Below are 21,750 nucleotides of genomic sequence, written 5' to 3' on the forward strand. Positions count from 1 at the left end.
ATCTTGAGCCAGCTGTACCACCAGAGGTGGGGGTGTAGGTTACCTAATCACCACCATCTCCCAGTATGCCTGCTAGGATATGCTTTCTAACGGGGTGGAACAAGGTTGTGATATAGGATGGTGACCTCTAGAAATGATAGATCTAGAGTGTTTTAAAGAGGCTGCAATTTCATAGGGGATGTCCTCACCTTATATGAAAGCAATTGTAAAAACTGGCCTACTCAAAAAAGAATTATTCCCCAAGACCGGAAGGAACTGGTGACAGTTGCACTAGAGGCCAGCCCACAATTGCAATGGCTGATGTAGTAGAGGGAAGAAGCTTTAAATACTGAACAGTGAAATACAGCGAGGGGAAGGAGGCTAGTCAAGGACCAGTTGCTGACTCTGATATAAAGGAACAGATTCAGTTTGATGATGCTACTACAGAACAATGTTGATTAGCAATATTAGGAGCTTGGGGCAAATTTGAGCACCTCAGAAAAGGTTCACCTTGTTTACAAAGACTATATAAGGTCTAGCGAAGCCTTCACTGAATTTTTTTTTTTTTTTTGTACAAAAAATGTCAGCTGTGAACAAAGCCGTATCAGACCCTGATGTAAGACAAGCATTTATAGAAACCTGGCATATGGAAATACAAATACTGAATATTAAAAGCACTTATTAGACCATTAAAGGCAGGGGCAGCACCCATGTACAAGTGGATAAAGGATACAACTGATATTGTTCCAATGGATACCAGGCTAATAGCATAGGTGAAGGAGTAACTGGAGGTCTTCAATATTAAAAGGCCTGGTGATTGGATTGTGGGATATACTGTCATTTGCAAAGAAAGTGTAACCAAGGTACTAAAGATCTCAGCTCTCAAGATGACTGGTGCATTAATTGCAAGAAATAAGGGGTTTTGTGCAGGAAAAGTGAACAAGGCATCCTGAAGGGTAGTGGCTTCTGGAATTGTGCAGGCAATGTGTCAAGGGTTGCCCTTGGACTATTGAAGTGTTGGTCCAGCAGATATCCCAGGCAAATTTTTACAGTCAGGAGATTGCTTGGGGGCTTGACTTGAAACCCCACAACAAAAAGTACAAGCTAATTGACTCTTGTCAGCCAGGAAATAGCAAGCAGGCAGAAAAATCTTAACTAAGTATTGCAAATGTAATGTATGCTTCTGCAGGCAGTGTTACTCTAGACCTGGCCATAGATAAACACCTTACTCTACTTCTAAAACCTCAATGTTATAAAATATCTACTGGAGTTTATGGTCCTTTGCATGCCTTGATAATAGGGATGATTTTGGAAAGGACTGGGTTAACTTTCCAAAGATTCATTGTGCATTCAGGAATTATAGATGAAGATTTCAAAGGAGAAATTCAAATTATGACCTATGTAAAAAAAAAAAAAAAGCAAATGATAGGATTGATAGGATGTGATAGGATTGCTCAGCTGCTGCTGTTTTCCTGCATCAAATGCAAAACACTCCCATAGGGGAAAAAAAAACCCCAAGAGTTTGGAAGTACTGGAAAATGTGTGTTCTGGCAAGCAGTTGTTAATGATAAGAGGCAAGAATTAAAATCGCAGGTAAATGGTATTGAGGTAGAAGGCTTGGTGAATACAGGAGTTGATGTAACTCATTTCACAAACATTTTGGAATTCAGAATGGCCACTTGAAAAGGTTTATACACAGTTTCTAGGAATTAGAAAGTTATCTCAGATAAAAGAGTTTCCTAAGTGACTGGGAAGACAAATAGTCAAGTTAAGTAAGGCCTTATGTGGCTGACATAGTCATAAATTATGGGGACAAGATTTATTACAACAGGGGTGAGATCAGATTAATATTCCCTCAGTGCTAGAGGCCAACCCTGATGAAACTCGGGATGAACTGGTAGATGCCTCTTGGGAAGATACTGATGTTTTGAAAAAGAACTTCAGGCTGTGCCAGTTGTCCAAACACAGGACATCACAGTGATTGAGTTTCCAGTTTTATATGGGAGGGCCACTGTTGTAGTACCAACAGCCCTACCCTTAGATGGTTCACTAATAACCATTCTGCTTATGCTGTTCTGCTTATGTTGTAGGATTATTTCCAGAAATAGAAATTGCCTTAATTTCGTCTTCACTTCCTGATAGGCTACTGTTACAAATGGAACTACAAAATCTGGCTAAAGCCTGCCCAGATCCTTTGTTTATTACCCATTCTCAGACAGTCTGACCTTGGTTTTACTGCAGAAGGGAATAGCAAGCTGATGCATTAATCTGTTTTATTTTTACTTCTCCAGAACAAGAACATCAACACCTATCCACTGATGCTCATAGACTTCATGTGTCACATCCTACTTGGACAAATGGGACAATTGTGCAGGAATATCCTATTTGTGTTCCCTAATGCCTTAGTCAAATAGCAGTAGTTAATCACAGAGGTAAAAATACTAATGAATTGTGGCAGATGGATGTCATTCTCTTTGTTCTTGTGCCACAGACGCTGTATTAGTCAGGGTTTTACTGATGTGAGCAGACACCATGACCAAGGCAAGTCTTATAAAAAACAACATTTAATTGGGGCTGGCTTACAGGTTCAAAGGTTCAGTCCATTATCATCAAGTTGGGAACATGGCAGTATCCAGGCAGGCATGGCACAGGAGGAGCTGAGAGTTGTATGTCTTCATCCAAAGGCTGCTAGTGGAAGACTGACTTCCAGGCAACTAGGGTGAGGATCTTATACCCACACCCACAGTGACACACCCATTCCAACAAGGCCACACCTTCAGATGGTGCCACTCCCTGGTCCAAGGATATACAAAACATCACAGACGCCATCCCTGTACATTTTTGTTGATACTTAAAAAAAAAAAATTCTGGGTAGTTTCTCAGTCCTCAGAGAATGCTTCATAGTATGCTTTCTTCTTATACAAACTTTGGCTGTTATGGGCTGCCAACTTCTATCAAAACTGAGAGCGAACCAGCCTATAGTAGTAAAACGTATAAGAAGCTCTTTAAGGAATGGAATATTAATCACATTACAGACATTCCTTATCTTCACAGCCAGAGTTCACACTTTTGAAAGGCTAGACCAGGCTGGCCTCAGACTCACAGAGATCCACCTGCCTTTGCCTCCCAAGTGCTGGCATTAAAGGTATGCATCACCATAGCTGGGCGATGCCAAACTTTTAATTTTTGAATCCTAGGTCATCACCCTGGAATCTCCCCTTTGGGGACCATAATTGTGTTTCTGGTCTCAGACCAGAAACTTTTAATGCCCTGCCTCCACCTCCCAAAAGGTGGCATGAATGGTCATTGCCACCACAGAAAGTTGGGAAAGTGTTAATATTTGGCCAACAGTGTTCAGTTGAGAGACATTCGAGCAATCTTTAGTGAGTCTTATAGACATTGCTAATGCCTGATGAATATCAATCAGGTTGCTTAAATATGACCTCTTTTCAGCTGTGAGCAGGAGGATCACACAGTGCACACAGAGTAACGATGTGTATGCTAGACACCCTATGCCTACACGAGGTAGTGCCTACTGTGTGCAGAAATAGTGCAGGGACAAGTTTGCACTACGGTGTAAGTTCTACAGTCTCTCTGCAGTTCTGTCCAGTAGGACAGTTCTGTACTTGGGGTGGAGCCGCCCAGGGCTGTGTACCACAATGCTGGGTCTATGCAAGCCACTGTAGCTAAGGGAGCCGCTCCTGTCACTCAAGGCCTTACTAGCCACTCAGGGCTTGGATACGGATGCCAGTTAGAATGGAGGCGGGTACTTCCGGTCCGCCATGCTGCAGGCTCCGCTGTGTTTCTGAGGGAGGCTTTGGTGGTTCCGGGTTCCGTGCTGAGACCAGCTGCTAGGAGCTGTGAGGAGAGAGGGCGAGCTGGGGATCCGCGCCATGGTGAGCGGGGCCGCCGTCCCCACGCGGGGAGGATCCGCGGGAGCCCGTGTGGGGTTGTCCCGGGGTGCGGGAACCGTCTGTTGGACGCGGCGCCCGGTGTGATTCCGTTCGTTCACCTGAGGTTACTGAGGGTCTTTGCCCCTCGCAGGCGGAAACCGGACCTCTCCCTGGCACAGGTCCCCTGGCTGCGCCTGCGCACAGCCTGAGAAATTGCTTGGAAACTCTTCGCGTCATTCTGCAGGGCGCGCGCATGCGCGGCTCTTATTGTCAGGGAAGACAAGTCTGACTGGCAGAGCTCTAGTTTCCTTAGCGTCTTCTACAAGTTTTTACTAGGCACTTGATATTCACGCGTAGGGTACATCTACAGTGAATTCTGCGCAGGTCTAAAGACTGTGTCATTAACACATTCGCATGTGTTAATTCACGTGTGTTAGTAAGGCCAGACCCACTGTGTTTCCCTGCCTAAGTTGTCAAAATCGACCGAATATTAATTGCGATTTTGTTCTTACTGTTTTTTATGTTCTGCTGATCTTTTTATTCTTTCTCAAACTGCACAGTCTTTATCGCAGGTGTAGGGTAACTTAGAAGTCAGACGGTGTCTCTGTGCTGTTTATTCAGTCTTGTGTGCTCACGTTTTCATTCATGATGACGTTTTGTCATCTGTTTTCTGTCGTTCATTGCAGGAATCGTTGGACTCTTTATTTGTTGGATCTATAGCTCAGATTCTGCACTAAAATAATATTGAGACTTCTTGTCTACAATCCTTGAATTTCTCTACTTTGGTTGATTTCATTGATTCTTTTTATAACAGATACAGTTTTGGCTCCAGACATTTGTCACATTTCTAGGTATTCCTGTATTCATTCAAAGGGACATGTAAGTGTTATGAGGGTATGTGTTTTTTATTTACTAAATTTCTTTCATGTGCATGAGTGTTTTTGCTTCAATGTATGTGTTCATCAGTTGGGTGTTGGGTGCCCACAGAAAACTAAAGAGGACATCAGATGCTCTGCAACAGGAGCTATGGATAATTTTGTGCCACCATGTTAATGCTAGTAAAAAATGATATTAGCATGATGCATGTTAGAACAATATCAGTTGTCTCCTTTATCCACCTGTACATGGGCGCTGCCCCTGCCTTTAATGATTTAATATCTTTTTAAATATTCAGTGTTTGCATTTCCATATGCCAAGGTTTCTATTACCACTTGTCTTCTTTCAGAGTCTGAGACAGCTTTGTTCATAGCTGATGTTCTTTGAAAAACATGAGTCCCAACCAGTCCAGGTAGGGCTTTTAAAAAAATAAATTTATGAGAAGGTCTCTTATGTTGACTCAGGTTGCCTTCATCCCACTATGTGGCTACACAGGCCTTGCTCCCTTTCAGAGTCAACATCCTCAACTCTTGGATTAAAGGTTTGTAACATCACACGGTTCTAAAAAAATATCTTTGTGACTCATGTCATGGGCTGTCTATAAGGCTTTGTGTGTGGAGTATGGCTTCTCCCTTGAGACCAGAATAGAAGGAAAAGTTCATTGTGTCCATTGCAGGGGGAGGCAGGCTATGTAATAGCTGAATTACAGGTTGTTTAATTCAGTGAACTGCTGGGGTCTTTGTTATAAAGAAGGTGCTGATGTATCAGGTGAGTGACTTTCTGTGTACTTTTCCTAGCATGCATCAATTCAGACCATATGAATGAAGCCAAACCAAATTGGTGGGTCCAATTTTGGGATATTATTTTGGGCTAATGAAATTTTCAATTGAACAACTCTCTCATGTGGGTAAATAAATGCAAATCTGGTTGGCTCATTTCACTCTGGTAGGAGGACTGAGACACAGGGTATTGATTTGGCTGTGTATTGTGTGGCTGCTTACAGCACTCCGCAGTTAACATTTACACAGGCCAGGCCAGATAGTCACCTATTAATGCATTTTCTCTACCAGAAAAGAATTTATTCTGTTTTAAAGTAAAAATATCTGGCTGCTCTTTTATTTATTTCTAATCTCTTTTAAAAGCCAAGCTTCAATATGTGACTTAGTGTGGTGGGTTGAATAGATATGGCTCTCATAGACTCATGTGTTTGAATGCTTGCTTCCTAGGGAGTGGCACTATGAGGAGATGTGGCCTTGTTGGAGTAGGTGTGGTCTTGTTGAAGGAAGTGTGCCACTGTGGAGGTGACTTTTGACTTCTCCTTTATAATCAAATGTGGTCAGTGTGACACAGTCCCCCTCTTCTTCTGCCTGTAGACCAAGACTTAGAACTCTCAGGATCTTCTCCAGCTCCACGTCTGCCTGGATGCTGCTATGCTTCTTGCCATGATGATAATGGACTAAGTCTCTGAAACTGTAAGCTGGCCCCAATGAAATGTTTTCTTTTGTAAGAATTGCTGTCTGTAGTCTTGGTGTCCCTTCACAACAATGGAAACCTTAACTAATACAGTTAGCCTGTATTTTATTGCTATGACAAGACTATGACAATTCTTATAACAGAAAGCATTTAATTGGGGATTGCTTACAGTTTCAGAGATTTATTCTATTGTCATCATGGTCAAGAGCGTGGTGGCATGCCGGCAGGCATGTTAACTGAGAGTTCTACATCTGGAACTGTAGGCAGCAGGAAGAGAGAAAGCCAACGGTCCTGGCTTGGGCCCTTGAAACCTCGGAGTACACCCCAACTGACACTTTCTTCTACAACACCACCCCTCCTATTCTCTGCCAAGGGGTGCCACTCCCTCCTGACTAATTATTGAAACTCAGGTCATGCCCCTAGTCACATACTTCCTCTAAGACCACACTTCCTCCAAGAAGGCCACGTGTCCCGATCCTTCTCAAGCATTGCCACTCCCTGATGACCACTCAGTGAAACATAGGGGCCTATGGGGGTCATTCTCACTCAGACCACTGCAGTATCACTTTCACAATATCATTTTTGTATGTACATTACTGCTCTCGTCTCTATTTGCTTCTGTTCTCCAGTGCTTCTCACTTATTATGAACTTCATTCAATTTTCTGCAAGTGGTTATTCATTCATTTATTTTTTAGAACAATGTGTCATGTAGGTAGGTGTCTTAGTTTTTCTGTTGCTATGATGAAACATCATGACCAAAGAACAGGTTGGAAAAGGTTTATTTGGTGTCTTAGTCAGGGTTTCTATTCCTGCACAAACATCATGACCAAGAAGCAAGTTGGGGAGGCAAGGATTTATTCGGCTTACACTTCCATACTGCTGTTCATCACCAAAGGAAGTCAGGACTGGAACTCAAGCAGGTCAGGAAGCAAGAGCTGATTCAGAGGCCATGGAGCGATGTTCTTACTGGCTTGCCTCACCTGGCTTGCTTACCCTGCTCTCTTATAAAACCAAGACTAGCAGCCCAGAGATGGTCCCACCCACAAGGGGCCTTTCCCCCTTGATCACTAATTGAGAAAATGCCTTACAGTTGGATCTCATGGAGGCATTTCCTCAACTGAAGCTCCTTTCTCTGTGATAACTCCAGCTGTGTCAAGTTGACACAAAACTAGCCAGTACATTTGGCTTATACTTCCTCATCACTGTTCAGTATTGAACGAAATCAGGATGGGAACTCAAACAGGGAAAAACCTGGAGGCAGGAGCTGATGCAGAGGCCATGGAAGGCGCTGCTTACTGGCTTGCTTCCTATGGTTTGCTCAGCCTGCTTTCTTATAGAATCCAGGACCACCAGCCCAGGGATGGCACCACTCCCAGAAGACTGGGTCCTCCCCATTGATTGCTAATTAAAAAAAACAAACAAACAAACAAAAAAAAAAACGCCTTGCAGGTCTACCTACCACCCAGTCTTGTTCTAAGCTAAGGTTAGACATGTACCTTTAAGTCAGTCTGTGTTAGTCGGAATAGATAGGTAAAGAGAGACATGTTTTTTAAAGATTTATTTATTATTATTATAATATCTAAGTACACTGTAGCTGTCTTCAGATGCAACAAAGAGGGCGTCAGATCTCATTATGGATAGTTGTGAGCCACCATGTGGTTGCTGGGATTTGAACTCAGGACCTTCGGAAGAGTAGTCGGTGCTCTTAACCACTGAGCCATCTCTCCAGCCTGAGAGACATATATTTTTTTAAAGTTATTTATTTATTTTATCTATACGAATACACTAGCTGTCTTCAGTCACACCAGAAGAGGGCATTGGATCCCAATACAGATGGTTGTGAGCCACCATGTGGTTGCTGGGAATTGAATTCAAGACCCCTGGAAGAGCAGCTAGTGCTCTTAACCACTGAGCCATCTCTCCAGCTCAGAGAGACATATTTTTAAGCAAGTGATTCTTAGTGTTTTAATCCTGGAATCCTTTAACATAATTCTTCTTTTATGTTGTTGTGACCACAACCTTAAAACAAACATATGACAGTCTGGCAACACTAGGGGACCTCTGCAGAAAGGTCTTTTGATTCTCAAAGGGTTTCAACAAATAGGTTGAGAAACTGTTTCAAGTTCCTTATCAGACTGTCTAAAGTCATTATTCTGTTGCCTCATAAGATAGGAATTTTGTGGCCTGGTGTTTAGCTGTGGTATTTATTAGTCTTATTTATCTATCCATAAAGATCATATATTGATAAGGTCATTACAATAAAATATCTGATGAACTTTAAATTGTCTCATAGCCTTATAAATTAAAAAATTTGCTGTTTCTAAAATGTCCAGTTTTTAATTTCTTTTTGTAAAATTCCTAAACTTTCTTTAAAGAAGTTTAAAATTTCTCAATTGTATGTTTTGTAGTATTGAAAAAGTACCTGTGTAAAGGGTGAAGTCAGAGAGCACAGTCATTTTTAGAAGGCAAAACCAAGATTTTTTTTTTTTTTTTTGGTTTTTCGAGACTGGGTTTCTCTGTGTAGCCCTGGCTGTCTTGGAACTCACTTTGTAGACCAGGCTGGCCTTGAACTCAGAAATCCACCTGCCTCTGCCTCCCGGGTGCTGGGATTAAAGGTGTGCGCCACCACGCCTGGCCAAAACCAAGATTTAACAGTGTAAACAACTCAGTGTTTCCAAAATCAGTAACAACTGGCTTACTTTTATGTTACAAAGTTGTAAAGTTTTTTGTTTTTTTTGTTTTGTACATGACTGTATGGAGGTGCAGTTTTAATACACACACACACACACACACACAAACGCCCTTGGGTTTTAAGACAGGACAGAAATTATATAAAGTCTTTTCCTGATTTTAAAGTATCTTTGGACATGTTTTCTTGGTTAGCTCATGCCCGGTGCTGCTGCCCAGAATGGCTCCCACTCTGAGTTAGGAGTTTTAAGTTAACTTTTTGATACAGATGTTACAGGTTTTTAACCATACCCGATAACTTATAAGCCAATAATCTATAACCAAGACATGTAGAACATTGTATATGCATATATTTAAGACCAGTCAGAAACAAACATGTAGTGGCCACATTATACATTTGAAACAGACAGACAAAACTTCCTCCAGTTGTAATTTCAAGAGAAGAGGACCTTGCTACCTGTTGAGTCCAGTTCTCATGGTCACAGTGGTTCTCTTGTGTGACTAGCCACTGAATACCTGCTGTAGAAAGCTGATGTGCAGGTGACTTTTTAAGAGCAGCTTGTACAGATCAGGTGACCTAGGCTTTATTCCCTGGCTCTGTTTCCTCTCTCAGGGTAACCAGGCACTGTTATCCACATGCCTGGAATGAAAGCAAAGAAGCTTATGCAGGTGGGGTGTATTTGCAGGATCCAGCCAGCTTGAATGCAGGGGAGAAAAAGCCTTGGAGAGATTCTCAGTGAAACAGCCCTCCTTTGTTGGGGGTAGCAGGGGCCATATGGACTTTGGGAGGTTGGTGGGTTTTCAGTGAGTGTACATCATTAGCTGTGCTGAGGTGCTGGGCACACTCCATTAGCTTGAAGAGGAATTCCAGGCGCTTGCTGGGCGTGTCCTCAGGGAGAGAGGAAGCTAAATGTGCAATTTGGTCTCCAGGCTATGTAGCTATCTCAGGGTGGCAGAGGGTTGGGGTCATAGAGCCTATGTGCACTAGAACATGCAGACTCGAAGGAGGGAACAGTCCTACCTCCTGGTGGTCTCAGGACAAGATTTTTGAGATTTGGACATGTTTCAGCCTCGTTCTTGCTCCAGATTGGCTTCCTGAAATTGCACAACTTTCTGGCCTTAACAGTGGCTCAACAGATGCAAAGGTGAAAAAAGCAGCCCGATGTGAGTAAAATGCTATGTCCCCTGAGGCCACGGTGAAGTCCTGGCCTGTGCAGCTGCTGAGGCTCATGTCTGGGTCAGAGGGCTTGCAGCAGCAGGTGTCCATGTAGATGTCTATGGCCTGTATTACTACCAAAAGCCATCAGACATCCCTGGTCTGTGCTGGTCCTGCCCCTCCTTGTTGTTGTTTGGAGGGAGAGACTACCCCAGCCCCAGCCCTTGCCACCTATATCAAACAGGAGAGCTGGCCTTGCCACTCAGTGGCTGCAGCACTTGGGAGGGCTTGGCCTATGCCTTGCTTAAGCAGGACAGTAAAGCTGGCCCTGGTGGTATGGGTGTGGGTGAGCTGTTGGTGTGACCAACTTAGCTACCACTCAGGTCAATATCCAGGGCTATGAGTTAAGTCAACCCAACATCTACTTCATCTTTGAACTGCTGGGGCGCATGAAGGGGCTTCACTTGCAGATTTAAAGTTCCAGGATCTCCACAACAGAGGACAACAGGATATCCGAGGGGAATTCGGGGAGGTAGTAGAGGCCAGAGGACTCAAACCAGAGCAATCACTCATTGCAATGAACATTTGCAACTCAGATGTGTGGACAAAAGTTTATACTGTGAGACACACTGTGCTACATACACAATGGCTTCCACAACAAGATTTTTTTCTGGGGTGGAGGGAGTTGAAAGGGCAGAGGGCAGAAACAAAGGGGCAGGCAGATGAGAGGTATTGGGGCACATGATGTGAAATTCACAAAGACTAAAAAGTGGCTGTCATGGTTTGCATATGCTCATCCCAAGGAGTGGCACTATTAGAAGGTGTAGCCTTGTTGGAGGAAGTGTGTCACTGTGGGGGTAGGCTTGGAGATCTTCTTGGTTGCCTGAGGATGCCCAGTCCATTACTGGCTTCCTTCGGGTAAAGATGTAGAACTCTCAGCTCCTCCTGCGCCATGCCTGCCTGGATGCTGCCATGCTTGTGCCTTGATGATAATGGAATGAACTTATGAACCTGTAAGCCAGCCCCAATTAAATGTCTTTATAAGATTTGCCTTGGTTATGGTGTCTGTTCATAGCAGTAAAACCCTAACTAACACAGTGGCTGTGGAGCGTTTTCTTAATTTGTGATTGATGCAGGAGGGCCCAGCCAAATGTAGTTGTGCCATGCATGGGCTATTGGTCCTGTGTTCTGTATGAAGGCAAACTGAGCAAGCCATGGGGAGCAAGCCAGAAAACAGCAAACTTCTATGGCCTCTGCCTCCAGATTCTTGCCTGGCTTGGGTTTCTGTTCTAACTTTTTGATAATGAACTGTATTTTAGTTAGGGTTTTACTGCATCTAGGCAGGCATGGTGCAGGAGCAACTGAGAGTTCTACACCTTCATCTGAAGGCTGCTAGAAGAATACTTCTAGGCAGCTAGGATGAAGGTCTTAAGCCCACACCCGCAGTGACATACCTACTCCAACAAGTCCACACCTCCTAATAGGGCTACTTTCTGGACCAAGCACATTCCACTCCCTGGCCCCCATAGGCTTGTTCAAACATATGAGTCTATGGGGGCCATATCTAGCCACAGCATAATAAAAAGTACATTTAATCCAACTTCCAAAATCCCCATAGCAGTCTCAACAATGTTAAAAGTCCAAAGTTCAAAGTCTCTTCTGAGATCCATCCAGTCACTTAACTGTAATCTCCAAAGCAAGACAGGAAACTGGCTGGGCAAACTCCAGACTCTGCATTTCCATGTCTGATGTCAAAGTGGTCTTCAGATCTCCAACTCCTTTTTCATCTTTGTTGATTGCAACAAACTTCTTTCTTCTGGGCTGCTTCCACTCTTTCTTAGCAGCTTTCCTCAGCAGATATCTCATGGCTCTGGCATCTCAAACATCTTGGGGCCTTCAAGGCAACTTCAATACTATACCTTTTTGTTCTAATGCCTGGGATCCAAACATGATCTTCTGGACTCCTCCAAAGGGTCAGCATCACTTCTTCAGCTCTGCTCTCTGTAGCACTCTAAGCTCAGGTTGATCCACTCCATTGCTGCTGCTGTTCTTGGTGATCATCCCCATGGTAGTGGCATCTCCAATATACTAGGGTCTTCCACTGCAACTAGGTTTTACCAATAGTCTCTCATAGGCTCTCATCATGGTGCCAAGCCTCAACTCCTTTGCATGTTCCCTTCAGTCCTGGGCGATCAACTACAACTGAGGCTGCACCTTCACCAATGGCCTTCCATGAACTCTCACAGTGCCAAGCATTAGCTGCTCTTCATGACCCCTTCATGCCTTAAAAACAAGTACCACTTGAGTGACTCTTACACATTACCAAGTACGGCTGCAGCATGAGGTACAACCTTGGCTATCTTTGGAACACAGCCTCTTTGTTCTCAGAAAAACTTCCCAGAACATTTCACCTCAGTGATGCCGATCTCTTCTTAATCACCACTAATTTCTTAGCTCCAGCTAACCAGCATCAATTGTCCTAGTAGTCCCTTCTATTCTGGACTCTAAAGCCAGAGCCACATGGCCAAAACTGTGGATTTCTGCTGCTTGTTGGGGCTGGAACATGGCTCTCTTGTTCGATTACATTATCACCAGCTTTCTGTTCTTCAACACCTTCACTGCCTAAGTTTGGTTGTCCTGGAACTTGCTCCGTAGACTAACTTTGAACTCAGAAATCTGCATGTCTGTCTCCTAAACACTGGGATTAAAGGTATGGTCCACCAAGTCTGGATTTAAATTTTTCTTCACTTAGACCCTGCTTTTTCCCAGGATGGCCTTGAATTCAGAGATTTGCTTGGCTCTATCTCCTGGGATTAAAAGCTTGAACTACCATGCCTGGATCTAAATTTAGCTGGGTAGGATCTTGCCCCAAAGCCCCACTCCCTTCATCTGCTGTCTTCTAGAGCCCAGGATTAGGATCCATTTCACTTCCTGGTACCTGTTTAATACTTGAACCATATATTTTTTATTTTTCCTTTCTAAGCTTGCTCCACTTGTTTAAAATTCTCTTCATGGGACTTAACCAGAAAACAAAGTCTATGATGGGATTAAAGGTATGGTCCACCAAGCCTGGATTTAAGTTTTTCTTCACTTCGACTCATTTCTGAGACTTCCTTTGTCAGTGCAATTAATCTGATTCTTTTCACCTTAGCCTCAGGTAGACTCTTCAGACAAGGGCAAAAAGTAGCCACATTCTTCACCAAAATAGCACAAAAATGGCCTCTAGGCCACATATTGAAATTCTCCACTGAAACTTCTTGGGCCAGATCTGCACAATTCAAATCACTCTTAGTAACAAAGTCTTTCATATTCCTACTAGGATTGCTCATTAAGCCCCATTTAAAGCGTAGCACTGCTTTGCAAATCCAAAGTCCCCAAATCTACATTCTTCCAAACAAAAGCATGGTCAGGCCTGTCACAGCAATACCCCACTCCAGCCACCAACTTTTGGCTTAGGGTTTTACTGCTGTGAACAGACACCATGACCAAGGCAAGTCTTATAAAGACAACATTTAATTGCTGCAGGCTTACAGGTTTAGAGGTTCAGCTCATTATCATCAAGGTGGGTACATGGCAGCATCCAATCAGGTGTGGTGCAGGAGTTTTATATCTCCTGCTGAGAGTTCTACATCTTCATCTGAAGGCTGCTAGCAGAATACTGGTTTTCAGGCATCTAGGATTAGGGTCTTTAGCCCACCCCCACAGTGACACATTTCCTCCAACAAGGTCACACTTCCTAATAGTGCCACTTCCCCGGCCAAGCCTATACAAACCATTACAAACTGTAATATGAAAATGTGAGTAAAAAAAACCCCTTTTCCTCACTCCTCCCAAGATGATTGCAATCTGGAATTAGTTACTCACTCATAGTTTAAGGACTGTAAGATCCAGAATACAGAAAAAACATCTTGAATAGTTGATAATGTTATTATTAGATATTAGAATATTAGAATGTTCTTTTTCCATACCTTGTTCATGTCAAAGCAACTAAGAAATGAATATAAAACTACAGGTTCCTAGAATATGCTTGGGTAGACATAAGAATGGATGCCACAGGTGGAAGAGAGGAGTCATTACTGTCTTAGGGGGAAACCGGCATGGAGATTCTCAGGGGTGGTGTGAGGTTAGGCTGTAAGACCCAGCTTCACCTGTATCTGCAGCCTCCAGCTGTCCTAGCTGCTCACTGGCAGCAGCTCACTTAGCTCCCAGCAGGCAGTTTTGGTTCCCCTGGGGTGTGTGTTTGCCCAAGGTTGAATGTCTAAGCTGATGCAAATTCACGTGAGTCTTTGAGGTCTAAGCATTGTAGATCATTAGCAGTTTCCTTTGATAACTGGATAACTATTTGTTGGAGCCACACAGCTAATAGAATTTCTCATTTGGCTGGGGAAGCGATGTATATATCTGAGTATATACATCAGGTAAATCAATGTGTAAAATAAATCAAAGCAAACACACAGTGTGGAAGTCTGACATCTCCTTAGTGGACTGGAGCGACACCAGGAAATTTATGGGTGTTGACCGTTCAGTTTATGCCATGTGGTTTCAATAATCTATAAATTACATGGCATTTATCCTTTTTTATGAAACCATGGTGAAGAAGAGAAGTTGCAGAGAGAAAGAGCCATCTAAACTCTTTGAAACTGAGATGCAGAGCTGCAAGGTTTGGGTTTTGCCTAGAAAGATTTCAGTCTTTCCTTGGTCCAGGTTTTTTTTTGTTTTGTTTTATTCCTTTTCTCTTTGTTGGAAAGAGTATGTGTATTCTGTGCCATTGTGCAGATTGTGCAGATATATATATACATATATATAAATAATATGATATCACAGTCAAGATCTTGCCTGGAGCCTTTTCGCCAAGATGGCGCCAAAAGCAAAGAAGGAAGCTCCTGCTCCTCCCAAAGCTGAAGCCAAAGCGAAGGCCTTGAAAGCTAAGAAGGCGGTGCTGAAATGCATCCACAGCCACAAAAGGAAGATCTGAACGTCACCCACCTTCTGGCGGCCCAAGACCCTGCAGCTCCGGAGGCAGCCAAAATATCCTCGGAAGAATGCGCCCAGGAGAAACAAGCTTGACCACTATGCTATCATCAAGTTCCCACTGACCACTGAGTCAGCCATGAAGAAAATAGAGGACAACAACACTCTTGTGTTCATTGTGGATGTCAAGGCCAACAAGCATCAGATCAAACAGGCTGTCAAGAAACTCTATGACATTGATGTGGCCAAAGTCAATACCCTGATAAGGCCCGACGGAGAGAAGAAGGCGTATGTTTGCTTGGCTCCTGATTATGATGCCCTAGATGTGGCCAACAAGATTGGGATCATCTAAACTGAATCCAGATGGCTAATTCTAAATATACACTTTTTTTTTCACCATTTAAAAAAAAAAAAAGATCTTGCCTGGAGTGTCAGAAAAACCTTTGGACATTGGAATAATGTTGGTACTATTCCATAATATGGCAATCTTTGAAGTAAAACTAAATATGTTTTGTGTAATGGGATGACTGGAATAGGCTCTACACAGGAGCATGCCATGACCTGTGTTGAAATGTGGTAGGCTGAATGACAACTCTCCCAGGTAGGATGGTTTATTTGAACATTTGCCTCATGTTTGTGGCTTTCATCGCAGTGCTTATGGAACCTTAGGAGGAGGAGCCTTTCTGGAGGAGGTTAGTCTCTGGGGAAGGGTGTTGAGTGCTTATTTTCTCACCACACTTCATCCTTTTATGTCTTCTGGTGGTTCAAACTGAGCACCATGCTTTCTACTCATGCACCCACACCTTTCCATCATTACACACTCCATCCCTGAAAAGTGTAAGGTAGAATAGAAGCAGTTGCTCACTAAGCTAATTTTCTGATCTTATATATTTTATTTTTATATTGCTGGCTGATAGAATTAATTTTTTAAGGGGTTGAAAGGTCAAGATTTTATTGTCTTCATAACAAAATTGGCTTAGAACTTGATCAGTTGGCTCTTTCTCGTATTATTTCCTCCCAGTTCAAAATGCTTGCATCTCTTAATAGCCAGCATCTTCTTAGATCTTCAGTTGGGCTCAACACATTCAAGTCTCAGCACAATCTTCTTTGTAGTTTTTTTTTTTTAAGATTTATTTATTTATTATATGTAAGTACACTGTAGCTGTCTTCAGACACTCCAGAAGAGGGCGCCAGATCTTGTTACGGATGGTTGTGAACCACCATGTGGTTGCTGGGATTTGAACTCAGGACCTCTGGAAGAGCAGTCAGTGCTCTTAACCCTGAGCCATCTCTCAGCCCCTTCTTTGTAGTTTTAAGCCTTTTTGTGGAAAATAGGCTTAGTCTGCCCACTATAAACACACTGTTTCCTGTTATAATGCTGCTTTCCCTGAGTATACAAAGAATCATTGCTCTTCTTGTACTGTGTCACCTTGTGGGATTGGTGCTTCCCCATATTTCTTGCAGAATGTCTGGTGGGTCTTAGGAACATCCACCATGTTTGCAGAACTGCTATCAGCTCAGAAAGCATAATTAGATTTTGTATGTGTCACTCCGTTCCTCCTGTGCCGAGCTTTGCTCACAGCTTGACTTTGGAACCTTGGCAGAGGGTATTGTTTTTACCAGGATGGCATCCATTCGTGACATTAATACTGAGGCTTCAGGATCATCGCATTGCAGTTCAACATTCTTGCTACCTTTGTGGAGTTTTGATTTTGAAAAAACAAAACAAAAAACATGGGCTGGCGAGATGACTCAGTGGGTAAGAGCACTGACTGCTCTTCCAAAGGTCCGGAGTTCAAATCCCACCAATCATATGGTGGCTCACAACCACCGCTATGAGATCTGACCATCCTTTTCTGGTATGTTTGAAGTCAGCTACAGTGTACTTATGTATAATAATAAATAAATCTTAAAAAAAGTGCATGAATCTTTTGTGCATATGTGTAGTATATATGCATATATATATATGTATTTGTGTATCACATACATATGTTCACATATACATGTATATAGATGTATACTGCTTGTGTGCCTGATGTTTCCTGAAGTGAGAGGAGAACATTGGATTCTCTTGATCTGGAGTTATGAATGGCTGGGAACTTTCAAGCGAGTGTTAGGATTTGATCCAGGTCTTCTGCAAAAGCAACATGTGCTCCTAACTGCTGACCCATCTTTCTTCCTTATGATTTTTGGTGTTGATTTTGGATCAATATTTATTTGCCAATATTTTTGAAAACTCTTGATCTCTTAATCACTTACTAAAAATGTTTTCTTTTGTAGGGATATTAAATTTCCCTTATAACTTAGGCTATTATTGAGCTGAAGTACATTTTAACTCTTTGCAGGAATTTTGATTGAGCCCCTGCGTGCTTTCTTTCTCATTCTTTTTGTTGTCGTTTGTTTTGAGGGTCTCATGAAGTAGCACTGAGTGTCATGGAAATCACTACATAGACTAAGATGGCCTAGAAATTAGAGATTCACTCCTCTTTGCCTCCTGAGGTCTGGGATTAAAGGTTAATTACATCACCACATCCATCTTCTTCATCTTTTTTGAAGTTAGTAATTTTTATACAATTTTGCTAAAGCATACTCTGTGAGCAGTTTGAGTGTCTCTCTGTATTGTCTGTTAGTAGTCACCTTTCCTGCAATGGCCTATGGAATTCAGTGGGTCTGAAAATGAGTGGTGTGATCCCCCTTTTCTACTTACTTGTAAAATGACTTGCTGACTGCATTTGAAATTCTGTGATCAGGAATAAATGCGTAGAGCACCCAGAATTATGTAAATATATTCTCAGTGAATGCATATTTACAATGCAGTCTCACCATGTCTATTATGTACACGTGTGGGCTATTTTAGGATGCGGTGACCTATGAAGATGTGCATGTGAACTTCTCTCATGAAGAGTGGGCTTTGCTGGATTCTTCCCAGAAGAGTCTCTACAGAGATGTGATGCTGGAAACCTACTGGAACCTCACTGCTATCGGTAAGAATATTAGTTTTCTTTCACTTTCTAAACAAGGGAACAAGCGTTTCTTGGTCATTGGTGCACTGTGATTTCTATTGTGACAGAGGAAGAATGTGGTGAATAATCAGACATGGTTCTCAACTTCACCAAAGATTCTGACTTAAAATTTGCATACTATCTAATAATATATCATAAATTTTCTGGTACTGTATTTTAGGTTACAAATTGGAAGACCCCAATGTTGAAGAATACTATCAAAGTTATAGAAGACATAGAAGGTAAATTTCATGTGCAAGCTGATATAATTGTATCACTGAAGAAAATTTTAATTTACCTTTAAGTTTTAAAGAAAAGCAACAGTGTAAATAAGTACAGCATTATGTATATTGATGATTAAGAAATTCTCATAAGACCATGTACTTGAGTTTCAGGTAGCTGAGCTGTGTTTATAAGGCATTATTTTTAGAAACAAGACAAGGAAACAATATCTTAATACATGACACTATTTAAACAACCTGAGAGAACCACATTGTTGAAATGTCAATTTATTTGTTTCATCTCATGCAAGTATTATAAAAAGCCTGCACATTGGTTATGGGATTAGTGTATGTCTAAGACTTTATAAGCAAATAGTCCATAGTAAAGCTAGTGTTGCTAATATACTTCTAGTGACTTTCCAAAGTTTAGTGAGAACAACAGTTTATGGGAAGCAAGAAGGTTGCAGTCATGGAGAAACCTTAATCCCTATAGCACATATCTACGTGGAATGAAAACTTCACCTGTGTGTATGCAGTGTGAAACCTTTTGTTTGTTATTTCTCTTTTAATAGGTATAACATCTGTCATTGTGGATACAAGCCTTGTGAGCATAAGGGATATGGAAAGAACCAATATATCTTTGCCTGTAACAATTTTCTTCAAATATATGATAGAATCCAAACTGAAGAGAAACCGTATAGATGTAGTCAATGCAGTAAAGCCTTTGCAAATTTCCGTAGTCTTCGAAAACATGAGAAAAATCATACTAGAGAAAAACCCTATGAGTGTAGTCAGTGCAGTAAAGCCTTTGTAAGTCGCAGTTCTCTTCAAATACACGAAAGAACGCATACAAGAGAGAAACTCTATGACTGTAATGAATGTGGAAAAGCCTTTTCAACTCGCAGTCATCTTCAAATACATAAAAGAACTCATACAGGAGAGAAACCCTATGATTGCAGTGAATGTGGAAAAGCATTTGCACGTAGCAGCACTCTTCTAATACATAAAAGAAGTCATACAGGAGAGAAACCCTATGGTTGCAATGAATGTGGGAAAGCATTTGCATGTCGCAGTCATCTTCAAATACACAAAAGAACTCACACTGGAGAGAAACCTTATGATTGTGATGAATGTGGGAAAGCCTTTGCAACTCGCAGGCATCTTCAAATACATGAAAGAACTCACACTGGAGAGAAACCATATGAATGTAATCAATGCGGTAAAGCCTTTATAGGTCGCAGTCATCTTCAAATACATAAAAGAGTGCATACTGGAGAGAAACCTTATGAGTGTAATCAATGTGGTAAAGCTTTTGCATATAACAGTGATCTTCATCGACATGAAATAATTCATACTGGAGAGAAACCCTATGGATGTAATCAATGTGGTAAAGCCTTTGCAAATCGTAGTAGTCTTCGAAATCATGAGGAACATCATACTCTTGAGAAACCATATGAATGTACTCTATGTGGTAAAGCCTTTGCATATTGCAGTAATCTTTATATACATGAAAGATGTCATACTGGAGAGAAACCGTATGTATGTACTCAGTGTGGTAAAGCCTTTGCACGTCGCAGTCACCTTCATATACATGAAAGATGTCATACTGGAGAGAAACCGTATGTATGTACTCAGTGTGGTAAAGCCTTTGCACGTTGCAGTCACCTTCATGTACATGAAAGAATTCATGCTGGAGAGAAACCTTATGAGTGTAATCAATGTGGAAAAGCTTTTCTACTTCGCAGTAGTCTTCTAATACATGAAAGAACTCATACTGGAGAGAAACCTTATGTATGTAATCAATGTGGTAAAGCCTTTGCACGTCAGAGTCATCTTCAAATACATGAAAGAAGTCACACTGGAGAGAAACCTTATGAGTGTAATCAATGCAGTAAGGCCTTTGTATGTCGCAGTAATCTCCAAATGCATGAAAGAACTCACACTGGAGAGAGACCTTATGAATGTAATCAGTGTGGAAAAGCCTTTTCACGTCGCAGTCTTCTTCAGAAACATGAAAGAAGTCATAGTGGAGAGAAACCTTATGCGTGTAATCAATGTGGTAAAGCCTTTGCAAGTCGTAGTAGTCTTCGAAATCATGAAAAACATCATAATATTGAGAAACCTAATGAATGTAATCAGTGTGCTAAAGCGTTTACGTCTTTTCCACCATCTTCAAATATATGAAAGAAACCACACTGAAAGAACCTCTGAGTGTATTCAATGTGGAAAATCCTTTACAAGTCACAGTTAATCAGTGTGGTAAAGACTGCATATTGGAGTAGTCTTCATTATCACAGAACATGTCATACTAGAGAAACCCTATGAATGGAATTGAAACAGTAAAGCTTTGGCACATCAGTGTAATCTTCAGATGCATCAAAAAACTTATACTGGAGAGAAACCTTAAAATGTAATCAATGGGACAATACCTCTGCATCTTATAGTCGTCTTCAAAGGAATGAAAGAATTCTTACAGGAGAGAAACACCATGAAATCTAATACATGTAGTAAGGGCTTGCACAACAAGCATATTATTCCTCCTGAGTCATCTCACTGGTGCTTATGTAAGATTAGTAGAACCATTTCATCCTTAAAATACTGTCTTCTATTTAGATTGTATACAAAGTGTTACCGAAGTATAGAAGAACACAGAAAAACTTGAATAATAAAACATACTTTCAAATGAAAATGATATTTATACTGCCATCCATTTTTGTGGGTTATCTTATCTTATTCTGAGGAACAAATACTTGTTCTTAGCACTTTCTCAGAACCACAAATTTGTCCAGAGAATGTCCTCAGTGAGTGAAGGTAGCCGCAGTTAGGGCTGATGAGCTCATCTGGGAGACCCAAAGTCCTCACGTGAGTTCATTTTCCTCTCCGTTTCCTGTGTGTACTACTGTTTCTAATGTGTGCCACTGTAGGTGAAGCTAGTGGTCTCCAATATCAAGAGGCCGGGTGATTCTGTTGTGGGAAATTTGGTCATTTGTAAAGGCACTGTGACCAAGCTGCTCAGAAGGTCTCAGATCTCAAAATATCTGGTGCATTAATTGTGAGAAATATTGTACTTGCTTCATAAAACATTTGTTCAGGGTCAAAGCATCTCTAAGGGTAATGGCTTTTGTTAATATAAACCAGAAAAACAGCCTAGGCTTCTAGATGTGTGCAGGCAATGTGTGTGCAGGCAACGTGGCAAGTGTTGCCATTGGACCCCTAAGTGTAGGTCCAGCAGAGATATCCAAGGCAATTTTCTTATCATTGAAAAATGCAAGACCTGGTCTGAGGTCTTGCAGCCAAAAAGTACGAGGTGTGTGTTTCTTGTAAGCCATGAAATAATAATCAGGCAGAAAACCTTCAATTAATATTGCAGATCTAGTGCATGCTACTGCAAAGTAGCATGCAAGTACTGCTGCATGTGCTTCTAGTGCAAGTACTGCTGTAGACTTGGCCATATATAAACATCTTACTCTACTCCCCAAAATTTAATGTT

At 41.7% G+C, this 21,750-nt stretch overlaps 1 protein-coding gene and 1 pseudogene across 9 annotated transcripts; both read left to right on the forward strand.

Moving 5' to 3' along the window:
• Positions 1-3,634: 3,634 nt before the first annotated feature.
• Gm32687 (predicted gene, 32687) lies at positions 3,635-20,952 on the forward strand. 9 transcript variants are annotated; one of them, XM_017314172.2, is made up of 6 exons: positions 4,686-4,766; positions 5,098-5,160; positions 17,445-17,592; positions 17,895-18,021; positions 18,221-18,281; positions 18,833-20,949. In XM_017314172.2, the coding sequence occupies exons 4-6, from the start codon at positions 17,988-17,990 to the stop codon at positions 20,442-20,444; spliced, it is 1,707 nt and encodes a 568-aa protein (XP_017169661.1). In that variant the 5' UTR covers positions 4,686-4,766; positions 5,098-5,160; positions 17,445-17,592; positions 17,895-17,987; the 3' UTR covers positions 20,445-20,949. The 9 variants fall into 9 exon arrangements, with proteins under 9 accessions (XP_011241921.1, NP_001361152.1, NP_001361151.1 ...); XM_011243619.3 differs by lacking the exons at positions 5,098-5,160; positions 17,445-17,592 and adding an exon at positions 3,635-3,875 and having other exon boundaries at positions 4,687-4,766; NM_001374223.1 differs by lacking the exons at positions 4,686-4,766; positions 5,098-5,160 and adding an exon at positions 3,757-3,875 and having other exon boundaries at positions 18,833-20,952.
• Positions 12,864-15,436, forward strand: Gm8274 (annotated as a pseudogene).
• Positions 20,953-21,750: the final 798 nt, after the last annotated feature.

Source organism: Mus musculus, chromosome 10, assembly GCF_000001635.26.
Source record: "Mus musculus strain C57BL/6J chromosome 10, GRCm38.p6 C57BL/6J".
NCBI lineage: Eukaryota > Metazoa > Chordata > Mammalia > Rodentia > Muridae > Mus > Mus musculus.